The 14559-nt window shown below is 43.0% G+C and overlaps 1 protein-coding gene across 5 annotated transcripts in view; it reads right to left on the minus strand.

The window, feature by feature from the left end:
• Positions 1 to 1163: 1163 nt before the first annotated feature.
• The window catches only part of LOC106573299 (liprin-beta-1), a 90643-nt gene continuing 77247 nt past the window's right edge, over positions 1164 to 14559 (minus strand). For all 5 annotated transcript variants that reach the window (XM_014148234.2, XM_014148233.2, XM_014148232.2 and 2 more), the window contains 6 exons: positions 8826 to 8948; positions 6153 to 6278; positions 5745 to 5933; positions 5375 to 5533; positions 4963 to 5028; positions 1164 to 4538 (listed from right to left, as the gene is read on the minus strand). In XM_014148234.2, coding sequence (XP_014003709.1) covers positions 4455 to 4538; positions 4963 to 5028; positions 5375 to 5533; positions 5745 to 5933; positions 6153 to 6278; positions 8826 to 8948 — 747 coding nt within the window. In that variant the 3' untranslated portion in view covers positions 1164 to 4454. The remainder of the gene's footprint in view (positions 4539 to 4962; positions 5029 to 5374; positions 5534 to 5744; positions 5934 to 6152; positions 6279 to 8825; positions 8949 to 14559) is intronic.

Consider the following 14559-nt stretch of genomic DNA (forward strand, 5'->3'; position numbering starts at 1 on the left):
GGAAGAGGTTGTGTTTACAAAGAAGCCCTTGAGCAACCTTTCTCCATCCAGAGCCAGTCTTTGAGGTCCCCATGTCGTCAGCATCACCCCCAACGTCCATGGGACTCCCGGGGAAGCCGAACACCAGCACCATCCCCAAACAGTCCGTATCCACCAGGCCACAAAACTCCTCCAAGACGCTCTTGTTCCAGAACAGCGCATCGGCAGCTGCCCTCTCCCTTGCGCTGCTTCCCACCACTCAGCCTACAACCAAGCCTCTGGAGGCCTGATATCCATCAGGTCTGCACTGGGAACTGTACTAGGATCCACCCGTCGGGCCCCAGGAAGGTGCAGAGCCAGTCCACCCCAGCAACAGGCTCTACCGTTTGGTCATCTTGCTGGTGACAATGCAGTTGTGGAGATGAACTGGACCAGGAAGACGTCGTTGAGGGTGTCCAGGCTGGGCTGCAGCTGGTCCTGGAAGCCCAGGAAGGTCCTCAGCTGGCAGGCTGTATGGAGAGATGCCCGGGAGAAGACCTCAGACTGGACACCCCTCTGCATCTCCTCAGTCAGCTCCTGAGAGCTTCCCAGGCCAATGTTGGCAGAAATCTTCGACCTATTCGACTGAAACCTCAAATCTCAATTTGAACCTAGAGCAAACTTTTTAGTCTAGCGCTATTGAAAGACTTTCCCCATTAGAGACAATGGAAAATACTAAATCCCTTTACAAAATGTACAAGACCCTTAGATGAGTTCAGTGTTATTTTCCTCCTTCAATGAAACCTCTCAAGTCATTGTTCTTCATTATGGAGTTGCAGTTATATCCCTAGTTTAGCTCAGGACCAATATATCATGATGGAAGATCAAGGTGATTGCCATGCAAAATACATTGTCCAGACTACATCAACAGCAGCAAGCTGTGAATGAGGTGGCTCAGTTGTAGTTTTACATGAAGAACATGTCACACACAGCAGCCTACTCTACTTCTGCCTGAACAGAACCAAAGAAACTGCAATGCTCTTGTCCTGACCCTCTATTTTGCTTTTAATATCTGTGGAAATGTGTTTGATCTGTTCATCATTCTGCAAATAGTGGCTTGTCAAACCTTCATCTTAAAGTGCACAAAGAGTAGGAAACAGCAAACAAAGTTGTTCAAGCTGGGCAACTACTGTACAAATGGTCTGTGACTGTCAAGAATCCCTTTATTTGCTTGGTGTTAACAAAAATAAGAGTCTGTACAAACATGGAGAGGTAAAGGCTTTTAAATGGTAATGAATCTGCATTGCAAAACAAACCTATATGCTTTATGTTCTACATTTCCAATCCTACTTGAGAAATTAGACAGACAGTTTAAATGAATTCATTGACCCTAGAAATGGGTAAAAACTCAACCAGTAAACAGTACAAACTTTATCCTCATGTGGTTAGGGTGTTGCATAACAGTGTCATTGCTTTTGTGACATTCTTGCATTGCTTTATCGCTCAACTCTTTGAACATGCTACAACAGCCTGAACGCCAGTCACTTTCTTTTCTCTTGCCAATCCAATTCCATAAGGAGTTGGCAAGAGAGCAGAAACAGACTGGAACCCAGGCTAGCTACGGTATTCTCAAAATAACTATGCTATCTGGCAATATTTATCTCAGTACAAATTATAGTAAACAAGAAATCCATATTCCATTAGCAGGTGTACAACATTTTGGCTACAAGAAAGGCTTCAATAACATGCAATGACACTTTAAAAAGGAATTATATGCTTTGAACTGTATATTATAGGTGGAAATGCATTCAAATAAACACCATTACTGGGAGTGTCTAGGATATGGCGAGATGTGTTGAAAGAATAAAAATGTTGCAGCTGAAATAGTCTGGTTTTCTGTGTAAACCATAGCAGCTGTCTTGGGGCATTTATTTAACTTGGGCAATACTGCACAGAAAATATTTTTATTTTTTTCTTCCTCTGACAGTGACTCTGTTAAAAAGCCAAACATATTCTTAAAATGACATATTAGACTTTGCAAAAGCCCTACATTACATCTTAATGTAAAAAAAAAGGGTTTATCAGATATTGATATGGCTCACTTTAATACTTAAATTCCACAGAAAGATGGCTAGTATAAAAACAATGACTACAAATGTCTCCAGTATCCAGCTGGTAGGCAAATTATGGTGGCATATTGCTCTGAAATAATTCCTCTCCAAATAGGACAGTTAAAATGGACTTGTACTGTCAATAGTAGTTGGCTAAGGCCCAGTTCTCTGACATTTTAGAGAAACATTTGCATATGCCCACACTCAAGAAGTTTTGCTTACACACACACACACACACACACACACACACACACACACACACACACACACACACACACACACACACACAAGAATGAATATTGAGAGAGAATTGACATTGACTAAGGAAAATAAGAAAAATAAGAAAAATAAATTAATTGATGATTAAAGGTTAAATATGTTAAAGTTTGAAAGCATGGACAAATGTATAGTGGCAGAGGTGATTAAAGGGTGATTAGAATAATTTAGTAAGAGGGTTAACAATGTGTGATTTAAGTAATCCAGTAAAATAGTTAATGTGATGTTTGCTTTAAGGTATGATGCATATAGACTATGTTTGTTAAGTATAGAGGAACAAGGCCTTAGGGCCTGTTGGAGATTGATAATGGAAGGCTATAATGTTGAAATGTAATGATTAAATGTTTAATTTGTTGGATATTTAAGAGGTAATGGGAGTAATTAGTTAAATTGGAGAGGGATTAATATGGTGCCAAGTGGGGAATGGTAATGTGAAAAAAATGTCAGTTTAAAAATTAGTTTAAGGATGTTAACTTGATCTGGAAATCTCCAGGTTAGAACGTTTAGGGGTGAAGCGGATTGAGATCCAACTTAGGTGAGAAAAAAGTGGGAGTTAAGGGGGCTGAAAAAGCACCTTTTTGAACCATGGCCACATTAGGTGTTAACCACTGGATGCGTCATTGGGGTAGGTGTTAACCACTGGATGCGTCATTGGGGTAGGTGTTAACCACAATGAGTTAGCAGAAAGAAAAAGGGATGGTATAAAAGAGCTATGATTTTTGGAGGGAAGGGCACTCTAAGCTTGCCAGAATAGCCTGTTGACTGCTGGAAGAAGATTTTTGCTGTAGCTTTATAGCCTACAATATATTTAGATTTTTTTGTTTGTTTACTTATTACATTTACATTTTAGGCATACCCAGTTGAAGTAAAATTCTAGGAGGATTCCTTAAGGTTACCTCAATGATAGAGGTGTGGTAAAGTAGCTGTTAGAGTTTCTAGGTGCCTTCTGAGGGTCTGATCATCCTGTGGGGGGGAGCCAAAAAAAACAGTTGAGAGTTGTATAAGGTTTTTCTTGTTATTAAATACTGTGCTTCTCATAAAATTGTAACAGACAAAACATTTTATTGGAACACCCCAACAGGGATTTAGTTAAGGGTGCTGGAGGTTGTCTATCAATTTAATTTACAGTAAATCTTTGCTTATAATTGATTTGTGATTGATTGGGGATTTTTTATGCCTGTTTCTGGAATTTTGAATAAACTCACTTTGTTGTTCTAAAACCCCGTGTCATAAAAGAGTCATACAACCGCATGTCGTTTTACTCTAGGTTTCTGAAATATGCTTGATTAATTGAGGATCTCTAGCTAGTTTTCTTGGTTAATCATTCCATAGGGAACCCAAGTAGCTGGTATAAAGGAACCTGGGACCCGAACTATAGGTACTGAGTGCATTGGTAGGAGTCATAGGAAGGGGTGTCTCTCGGCTAAAAGCCAACCCAGAGGAGGGCGACCCATTCAGTGTGCTGAGGTTGACACTCTGGCCCGGACAATCCTGAGAAGACACCGGGTTTATAAGGTTCAGGGTTAGGGAGCGTAGGCACTCTACTTCGGGGATAGCCCACTTTACTGTAAGGCCCTTACTGTTGAGCTTGAGGAACAGTCCCTCGCTGTAGACTAGCTCAGAGGTAAGGCAGAGCAGGAGCTATCAGATCTGTAGGGATTAATGGGAATTGATAACTGACCTGCTATTGGGTAGGCAGGGGCGAATTGAATTGTTAATCATGCAGAGGTGGTATTTTAGCTTTGGCAGCACCTTAAAAAAACAAGTGTATCAATCCACATGACAACAGACATGGACTTTTTAATTTCTTTAAAAAAAAGTTATGCCTAAAATACTAAAAAGAGATCTGGTGCTTGTTGGGGGGTACGGAGAGTTGGAGGGGGGTACGGAGAGTTGGAGGGTACGGTGGAGTCAGTGTGTGCTAGTGGCACACCTGGGTTCAAATACTTTGAGTGTTTGCTTTAGCCTGCCTGGAGTGCCACTTTTTGGACTTTTCTATTCCTATTGCATTCCATCCCAAAAGGCAAGCTCAATCAAGCACAGCTAAAGTATTTTAAATTATTCCAAATAGTATTTCAATCCTGGTCTGCTAGTCCCATAGCGCTGGCCTCAAACGTTGGAATCGTCATCTGTTACGCTGGGGTTGGGAGAGTTCGAGGTCTCTTTGAAGAATTCATCATCTTTCAGCATGCTCTGGAAACCGACAGGAAATACAGGAAAATAGGGATTAATACTAGAGAAGAACTGTAAAAACCCCACTGAAATATTCCCATATTTATATTTATGTCAGAAAGGCCACTTATACCCTAAAATATTGTTAGGTACAACTATTTGGATTGTCCTTTGTAGATGTTCAATACTCTGTCAACAACATTTGAACTAACTATCCACTAACCCTCAACTTTAACCCTTACCCTAACCTTTATTCTAAACCTAACCGTAACCTTAGCAAGAAGTTGCTTATCAACAGATAGTTTGTTGATCGCATGACCATCTGTTGATCATCTATATATGGGACTATCCAAATATAGTGACATATTGTTATCCACAAACCATATCAACATAATACTTAAGCACAGTTAAAACAGGAATAAAAAGAAGATAGTTTCCTTCATACCGTCAAGTTTTGGATGCCCTCAGAGAAGGCTCCAATCTGCCTCACAGTTCCCTCTGAGTCTTCCATCTACAATAACAGATGAGGTTTGACACTCAACACCACTACTAAGAACACCTGTTAGTAGACCTGTTTGTGTGTTCTTTCAGAGCAGCTGAACACTAACTAGGCACAGTGCTACCATCTCCTGTCACGGTAGTGACGACCAAACTCTAAACATTCAGAGAACAATCTAAAAGGTGGAGGTTGAATGTAAGTATTGATGTGATGACTTATTTATTATTTGGAGAACTTATGTGTACTAAGCACAATGTCGCCACTACAGAGAAAGGTCTGGCCAAAATGCGTGGGCAACAATCAGCATAGGAGTTGGTAAGACAGCACAAACAGATCTGGGACCAGACCAGAAGTTGACCTGTTCTAGCCGGTCCAGATCGTCCTCGTAGAGCTCATAGCCTTTCTGGAAGCTACGTCCCTTTGGCATCTCCACGTCCATGGGGCAGACATACTCCTCACTCTCATCCTGCCTCTTCTTTCTCAGGCTGCCAAAGCTCCCAAACGTTATCTTCCTCAGCTGGTGGGAACAGATTCATTCTCAAATAATTATAAATTGAGACTAAAGTTAATAACCAAAACCAGTGTCAAACACAAGAACCATATCTTACCACAGCTAAACCCACGTCTTCACCTTCTCCATCACTCCTCACCCCTACCTACAGTAAAACCAAGGCTGCATCCAAAATGGCACCATATTTCTTATATTGTGTACTACTTTTGACCCCTACCTTGACCTTGGCAGTGGCTGTAAGCAGGGTGTAGTCGGGGTTCTCCAGACAATCCTGTTTGAGCCCCTGGGCCTCAGAGCCCACCAGCAGGTTGAAGTGGGTGGCCAGGTGCCTCCGCAGCAGGGTCTTGTTGGGGGGAATGTTCAGCAGCAGGGCCATGGTCTCCACGTTGAACCGAGGCTCCAGCACCTGGGGGAAGAGGGAACATTATGAGATGTGGGATAGGTTGAGACACATCCCATTCTCATTGTAAGATAAAATTCAAAATAACCAAAGTTTCATAGACGAAATAACCCATTATAATTTCTACCCAGTCTCTATCTGGTTTTAGATATTCGAGTTTAAACTCGTGGCCCACAATTATCAAGAACATTTTGGGACACATTAAATCTGATCATTGTTTCTCACCATGAGTCCCCCGTGCACGCCGCTGCCCCTCAGGTTGGGGGCGTACTCTGCCAGGTCTACTGATCTCAGCCACTCCATTACTCTGTGATTGGTCCACTGTGAGATCTCTGCTGGTGTGATGTTGTTCTGACAAATCAGGAGAAAATAATGTGTTTATCAACACAACAAATGACTGAGTGACAGGATTTGATAACACTTGTGTAGCTTGAAGAAGTGGAGAACGAGTACACAACAAAAAGGGGATGGTACAGTAACTATAGAAAAGGTGGACTTTATAAGGAGGTTTGACTGGTTCAGAGTTCAAAGTGCCACCACGGCGCATCGATAGGAATGCAAATGAAACGAGATGAAGCAGGAATCCAAATAGTGGGGTTTTATTTCACACAAACACAGGAGCACATTGGGAAAGGATGCAGGACAATGTTGTGGATTGGTCGCATTTTTAAGCTTGGTGGTTTCGGGCACAGCGCCAGCATCTCTTGAGGTTCTGGATCCAGTTTACCTTCTGGTCATTGGTAATCTGGCTGAAGTGTGCACATCTACTAATGTGGTGATCAGCTGAATAGCAGGCTGCACATGTGGGTATACGGGGTGATGATGGTTGACGACTCAACCTGACCAGTCTGGTATGGAAGATGCAGTGCCTTGGATGGGCCGGCGAAGGGAGTGACGCTGTTGACCTTATGCTGTTCTCTGTCTAGGCAGGCACCTCTGCCTGGAGCCAGGTGGCAAAGTCTGGTAGGTTGTAGGATACAGCACCTGTGCTAGATCTACAGTCGTGGCCAAAAGTTTTGAGAATGACACAAATATTAATTTTCACAAAGTCTGCTGCCTCAGTGTCTTTAGATATTTTTGTCAGATGTTACTATGGAATACTGAAGTATAATTACAAGCATTTCATAAGTGTCTAAGGCTTTTATTGACAATTACATGAAGTTGATGCAAAGAGTCAATATTTGCAGTGTTGACCCTTCTTTTTCAAGACCTCTGCAATCCGCCTTGGCATACTGTCAATTAACTTCTGGGCCACATCCTGACTGATGGCAGCCCATTCTTGCATAATCAATGGTTGGAGTTTGTCAGAATTTGTGGGTTTTTGTTTTTCCACCCGCCTCTTGAGGATTGACCACAAGTTCTCAATGGGATTAAGGTCTGGGGAGTTTCCTGGCCATGGACGCAAAATACCGATGTTTTGTTCCCCGAGCCACTTAATTATCACTTCTGCCTTATGGCAGGTGCTCCATCATGCTGGAAAAGGCATTGTTCGTCACCAAACTGTTCCTGGATGGTTGGGAGAAGTTGCTCTCGGAGGATGTGTTGGTACCATTCTTTATTCATGGCTGTGTTCTTAGGCAGAATTGTGAGTGAGCCCACTCCGTTGGCTGAGAAGCAACCCCACACATGAATGGTCTCAGGATGCTTTACTGTTGGCATGACACAGGCCTGATGGTAGCGCACACCTTGTCTTCTCCGGACAAGCTTTTTTCCAGATGCCCCAAACAATCGTAAAGGGGGTTCATCAGAGAAAATGACTTTACCCCAAGTCCTCAGCAGTCCAATCCCTGTCCCTTTTGCAGAATATCAGTCTGTCCCTGATGTTTTCCCTGGAGAGAAGTGGCTTCGTTGCTGCCCTTCTTGACACCAAGCCATCTGAATCAACTTTAGGAGACGGTCCTGGCGCTTGCTGGACTTTCTTAGGCGCCCTGAAGCCTTCTCCACAACAATTGAACCGCTCTCCTTGAAGTTCTTGATGATCCGATAAATGGTTGATTTAGGTGCAATCTTACTGGCAGCAATATCCTTGCCTGTGAAGCCCTTATTGTGCAAAGCAATGATGACGGCACGTGTTTCCTTGCAGGTAACCATATTTGACAGAGGAAGAACAATGATTCCAAGCACCACCCTCCGTTTGAAGCTTCCAGTCTGTTATTTGAACTCAGTCAGCATGACAGAGTGATCTCCAGCCTTGTCAACACTCACACCTGTGTTAACGAGAGAATCACTGACATGATGTCAGCTGGTCCTTTTGTGGCAGGGCTGAAATGCAGTGGAAATGTTTTTGGGGGATTCAGTTCATTTGCATGGCAAAGAGGGACTTTGCAATTAATTGCAATTCATCTGATCACTACTCATAACATTTTGGAGTATATGCAAATTGCCATCATACAAACTGAGGCAGCAGACTGTGAAAATTTATATTTGTGTCATTCAAAACTTTTGGCCACGACTGTACAGATGAAATGCTTGAATTTGCTAAACTGCTCAGCGGGGAGTTTCTCCAACAGGAGTTCAACATGTTTATTGTCCGTCAAGCACAATATTGAAAGGAAAATATAAGTTGGCCACCCCATGCATTCACCAACAGGAATAAGAAAGACTAGAGGGAGAAACTGCTGCTTAAATAGTCAAGGGTGGTAACGAGCAAAGTGAAGACAGGTGAGGTGAGTGGCAATGGAGGGACGTGGCCAGAGGTTATGGGTGAGGACATGAGCCTTCACAACAGTAACAGTAGCATTGACAAGTGTTCATGTATTCCTGGAACCAGGGTTGTGTTCATTAGGGCCCACACCAGAAAACTATTTAAAACAACAGAAAGCAACAAGAAGCCCTGTTTCAGTCAGTTCTCTTTTGTTTGTTGCCTAATGAAAACGACCAGTGGTCCAGTGGCCCTACCTCATCGGAGGGCCGTCGGCGCAGGCAGTTGGGCTCGTAGTTGTTGAGGCGTAGCACCTGGATGGCTCTCTTGATGCTGAGGTGGTGGAGCACACTGCCCACCTTCAGAGACAACAGGTCATCCTAACAGAGGACACACAGGAACAAGAATGTTAAGAGTAATATGTCAGGTCAGACGGAAAAAGCCGTCAGGAGCACTCATAGGTTGAGTTAGTGATGAGTTTCTCATTGCGCAAAGAAAAAACTACTACCCAGCAGGTAAAGTCATAATCTGATGAGATTCTATTTGGTTGTCTTGACCGAAGTAATATCAAGATAATACTTTTTTTTTTTTTTTTTAAATCACTTTGGTGCCATTTTCACAAGTATGCAGTGAATTTTCAAAACTCTAGTACAAAATGCCAAACTGGTAACCCTTGTAACACAGCAAGTCTTATATTCAAAATATAGGTATGTGAAATACCATGAGAACAGTTTGATTTAAATCACTGAAACAATATCTTCTCAATTTACTTGTTTTAACAACCAGTTAATCCAATAGCAAAAAAGTATATGCTACAGTACTGTAAATGATAGTACATTACACTGTTTCACAGTACGCAATACACCCATCAAAATTGACTGAAAATATAATTTCCATAATTTCTATCCCATGTGTAATCAAAGGTGTGGTCATTAAAGACATCTTTCACAATCATTGATGCAAAAAAATGTATGTATTGTTCAGATACACAGTGAACAAAACATTAAGAAAACCTTCCTTATATTGAGATGTCCTTTGGGTGGTGGACCATTCAAATCAAATTGTATGTCACATGCGCCGAATACAACATTGAAATGCTTACTTACAAGCCCTTAACCAACAATGCTTGAAGAAGTTAAGATTTTAAAATAAGTGTTAAGTAAAAAAATAGATAAGTAAAAAATAGAAAATAAAAGTAAATAATTAAACAGCAGCAGCAAAATAACATGCAAGGCTATATACAGGGGGTACCGGTACAGAGTCAATGTGCGGGGGCACCGGTTAGTTGAGGTAATATGTACATGTAGGTAGAGTTATTAAAGTGACTCTGCATTGATTATAAACAGAGAGTAGCAGCAGCGTAAAAGAGGGGTCTGAGTAGCCCTTTGATTAGCTGTTCAGGAGTCTTATGGCTTGGGGGTAGAAGCTGTTAAGAAGCCTTTTGGACCTCAACTTGGCGCTCCGGTACCGTTTGCCGTGTAGTAGCAGAGAGAACAGTCTATGAAGAGGGTGCCTGGAGTCTTTGACAATTTTTAGGACCTTCCTCTGACACCTGATACAGAGGTCCTTTTGAGGATCTGAGGACCCATGCCAAATCGTTTCGGTCTCCTGAGAGGGAAATTGGCTTTGTCTTCACGACTGTCTTGGTGTGTTTGGACCATGATCATTTGTTGGTGATGTGGACACCAAGAAACTTGAAGCTCTCAACCTGTTCCACTACAGCCCTTCGATGAGAAATGGGGTGTGCTCGATCCTCATTTTCCTATAGTCAACAATCATCTCCTTTGTCTTGATCACATTGAGGGAGAGGTTGTCCTGGCACCACAAGACCAGGTCTCTGACCTCCTCCTTATAGGCTGTCTCATCGTTGATCAGGCCTACCACTGTTGTGTCATCGGCAAACTTGATGGTGTTGGAGTCGTGCCTGGCCATGCAGTCATGAGTGAACAGGGAGTACAGGAGAGGACTGAGCACGCACCCCTGAGGGGCCCCCGTGTTGAGGATCAGCATGGCAGATGTGTTGTTCCCTACTCTTACCACCTGGGGGTGGCCCGTCAGGAAGTCCAAGATCCAGTTGCAGAGGGAGGTGTTTAGACCCAGGGTCCTTAGCTTAGTGATGAGCTAAGAGGGCACTACGGTGTTGAACGCTGAGCTGTAGTCAATGAGTAGCATTCTCACATACAGTTGAAGTCAGAAGTTTACATAGACCTTAGCCAAATACATTTAAACTCAGTATTTCACAATTCCTGACATTTAATCCTAGTAAAAATTCCCTGTCTTAGGTCAGTTAGGATCACCACTTTATTTTAAGAATGTGAAATGTCAGAATAACAGTAGAGAGAATGATTTAATTCAGCTTTTATTTCTTTCATCACATTCCCAGTGGGTCAGAAGTTTACATACACTCAATTAGTATTTGGTAGCATTGCCTTTAAATGGTTTAACTTGGGTCAAATGTTTGTTGCAAACTGCAGTCTGGCTTTTTTATGGCGGTTTTGGAGCAGTGGCTTCTTCCTTGCTGAGCGGCCATTCAGGTTATGTCGATATAGGACTCGTTTTACTGTGGATATAGATACTTTTGTACCCGTTTCCTCCAGCATCTTCACAAGGTCCTTTGCTTTTCTGGGATTGATTTGCACTTTTCGCACCAAAGTACATTAATCTCTAGGAGACAGAACGCGTCACCTTCCTGAGCAGTATGAGGGCTGCGTTGTCTCATGGTGTTTATACTTGCGCACTATTGTTTGTACAGATGTAGTGCCTTCAGGTACATGGAAATTGCTCCCAAGGATGAACCAGACATGTGGGGGTCTACAATTGTTTTCTGAGGTCTTGGCTGATTTCTTTTTGATTTTCCCATGATGTCAAACAAAGAGGCACTGAGTTTGAAGGTAGGCCTTGAAAAACATCCACAGGTAAACCTACAATTGACTCAAATGATGTCAATTAGCCTATCAGAAGCTTCTAAAGCCATGACATAATTTTCTGGAATTTTCCAAGCTGTTTAAAGGCTGGAATTGTGATAGAGTGAATTATAAGTGAAATAATCTGTCTGTAAACAATTGTAAGAAAATTGACTTAGGACATTACTTTGTGGATGACACAACCGACTTGCCAAACCTGTAGTTTGTTAACAAGAAATTTGTGGAGTGGTTGAAAAACAAGTTTTAATGACTCCAACCTAAGTGTATGTAAACTTCCGACTTCAACTGAAGGTGTTCCTTTTGTCCAGGTGGGAAAGGGCACTGTGGAGTGCAATAGAGATTGCATCATCTGTGGATCTGTTGGGACGGTATGCAAACGGAGTGGGTCTAGGGTTTCTGGGATAATGGTGTTGATGTGAGCCATGACCTGCCTTTCAAAGCACTTCATGGCTACAGACGTGAGTGCTATGGGTCAGTAGTCATTTAGGCAGGTTACCTTAGTGTTCTTGGGCACAGGGACTATGGTGGTCTGCTTGAAACATGTTGGTATTACAGACTCAGTCAGGGACAGGTTTAAAATGTCAGTGAAGACACTTGTCAGTTGGTTTAGCACATGCTCGGAGTACATGTCCTGGTAATCCGTATGGCCCTGTGGCCTTGTGAATGTTGACCTATTTAAAGGTCTTACATCGGCTACGGAGAGGGTGATAACATAGTCGTCCGGAACGGCTGGTGCTCTAATGCATGTTTCAGTGTTACTTGCCTCGAAGTGAGCATAGAAGTAATTTAGCTCGTCTGGTAGGTTCATGTCACTGGGTAGCTCGTGGTTGTGCTTCCCTTTGTAGTCTGTAATAGTTAGGAAGCCCTGCCACAACCGAAGGGCGTTGGAGCCGGTGTAGTAAGATTCAATCTTAGTCCTGTATTGACGCTTTTCCTGTTTGATGGTTCGTCGGAGGGCATAGAGGGATTTCTTACAGGCTTCCGGGTTAGAGTCCCGCTCCTTGAAAGAGGCAGCTCTACCCTTTAGCTCAGTGCAGATGTTGCCTGTAATCCATGGCTTTTGGTCACTGTGGGGACGACGTCATCGATGCACTTATTGATAAAGCCAGTGACTGATGTGGTGTACTCCTCAATGCCATCATAAGAATCCCCTAAAATATTACAGTCTGTGTTAGCAAAACAGTCCTGTAGCTTAGCATCTACTTCATCTGACCCCTTCCGTATTGAGTGAGTCACTGGTGCTTCCTGCTTTAGTTTTTGCTTGTAAGCAGGAATCAGGAGGATAGAATTATGGTCAGAGAGCTTTGTACGCGTCTCTGTGTGTGGAGTAAAGGTGGTCTAGAATTTTTTCCTCTGGTTGCACATTTAACACGCTGATAGATTAGGTAAAACTGATTTAAGTTACCCTGCATTAAAGTCCCCGGCCACTAGGAGCACTGCCTCTGGATGAGTGTTTTCCTGTTTGCTTATGGCCGTATACAGCTCATTGAGTGCGGTATTAGGGCCAGTATCAGTGTGTGGTGGTATATAGACAACTACGAAAAATATAGATGTACACTCTTGGTCGATAGTGTGGTCTACAGCTTATCAGGTAGAGGCCTGCTGCTCTATCCTGCCGAAAAAGCTTAAAATCCGCCAGCTGTATGTTAACCATGTTGTCGTTCAGCCACGACTCAGTGAAATATATTACAGTTTTTAATGTCCCGTTGGTAGGATATACGTGCTCGTAGTTCATCCATTTTATTATTGATTGATTGTAAGTTGGCTAATAGAACTGATGGTAAAGGTCAATTACCCTCTCAGCGACAGATCCTTACAAGGCACCCGGACCGTCGTCCACGATACCTCCGTCTTTTCCTCCTGTGAATGACGGGGATGAGGGCATTGTCGGGTGTCTGGAGTAAATTCCTCCCATCAGACTCGTTGAAGAAAAAGTCATCCAGTATGGGGTAAGTAATCGCTTCCCTGATATCAAGAAGCTCTTTTTGGTCATAAGACACGGTGGCAGAAACATTATGTACAAAATAAGTTACAAATAACGCGAAAAAACATACACAACAGCACAAGTGATTACGGATCGTAAAACGGCGGCCATCTCCTTCGGCGCCATTCTTGATACACATGGGAAACTGTTGAGTGTGAAAAACCCAGCAACAAATTAAACAAATGAAAGGAATGAAAGCAACTTAACGTTTAGCAGGCACTAGTTTGCATCAAGCACTCTAACTCTACTCTCGGCCATAGGTTCTCATCGACATTGCAGTCAATGTCCTCATTGTTCATTCGCCTGGTGAAAAACCTGTTGGCATGGCGAATCCAAGCCTGACATTGGTCTGGATTGATGTCATCGCATGCCTCACCCATGGCCTGGAGGAGAGTCACACGCTAATAGGGATGGCAATCATACACTTTCTACCTGTATTGTAATCATGCATTGTATTTTACAGTATTGTACTTTCCCATACAAAAGCATCTTAAGTAAATGGCATATTTTACTCCTGCGTTGTCTTGACTGTGTGCTTAGGGTCGTTGTCCTGTTGGAAGGTGAATCTTGACCCCAGACTGAGCGCTCTGGAGCAGGTTTTCATCAAGGATCTCTGTACTTTGCTCCGTTCATCTTTGCCTCGATCCAAACTAGTCTCCAAGTCCCTGCCACTGAAAAACACCACAGAATGTTGCTGGTGGTGACCAAGATTCACCGTAGGGATGGTGCCAGGTTTTCTCCAGACGTGACGCTTGGCATTCAGGCCAGAGTTCAATCTTGGTTTCATCAGACTAGAGAATCTTGTTTCTTTAGGTGCCTTTTGGCAAATTCCAAGCAGGCTGTCTTGTGCCTTTTACTGAGGAGTTGCTTCCATCTGGCCACTCTACCATAAAGGCCTGATTGGTGGAGTCCTGCAGAGATGGTTGTCCTCTCATCTCCACAGAGGAACCCTTGAGCTGTGGTGAACACCGAGTTCTTGGTTACCTCCCTGACCAAGGCCCTTCTCTCCCGATTGCTCTAGGAAGAGTCTTGGTGGTTCCAAACTGTATTGATGGGGTTCTGAGTGATGGTTTACGACACACT

This window comes from Salmo salar, chromosome ssa16 (genome assembly GCF_905237065.1).
Source record: "Salmo salar chromosome ssa16, Ssal_v3.1, whole genome shotgun sequence".
In the NCBI taxonomy this organism is placed as follows: Eukaryota; Metazoa; Chordata; class Actinopteri; order Salmoniformes; family Salmonidae; genus Salmo; species Salmo salar.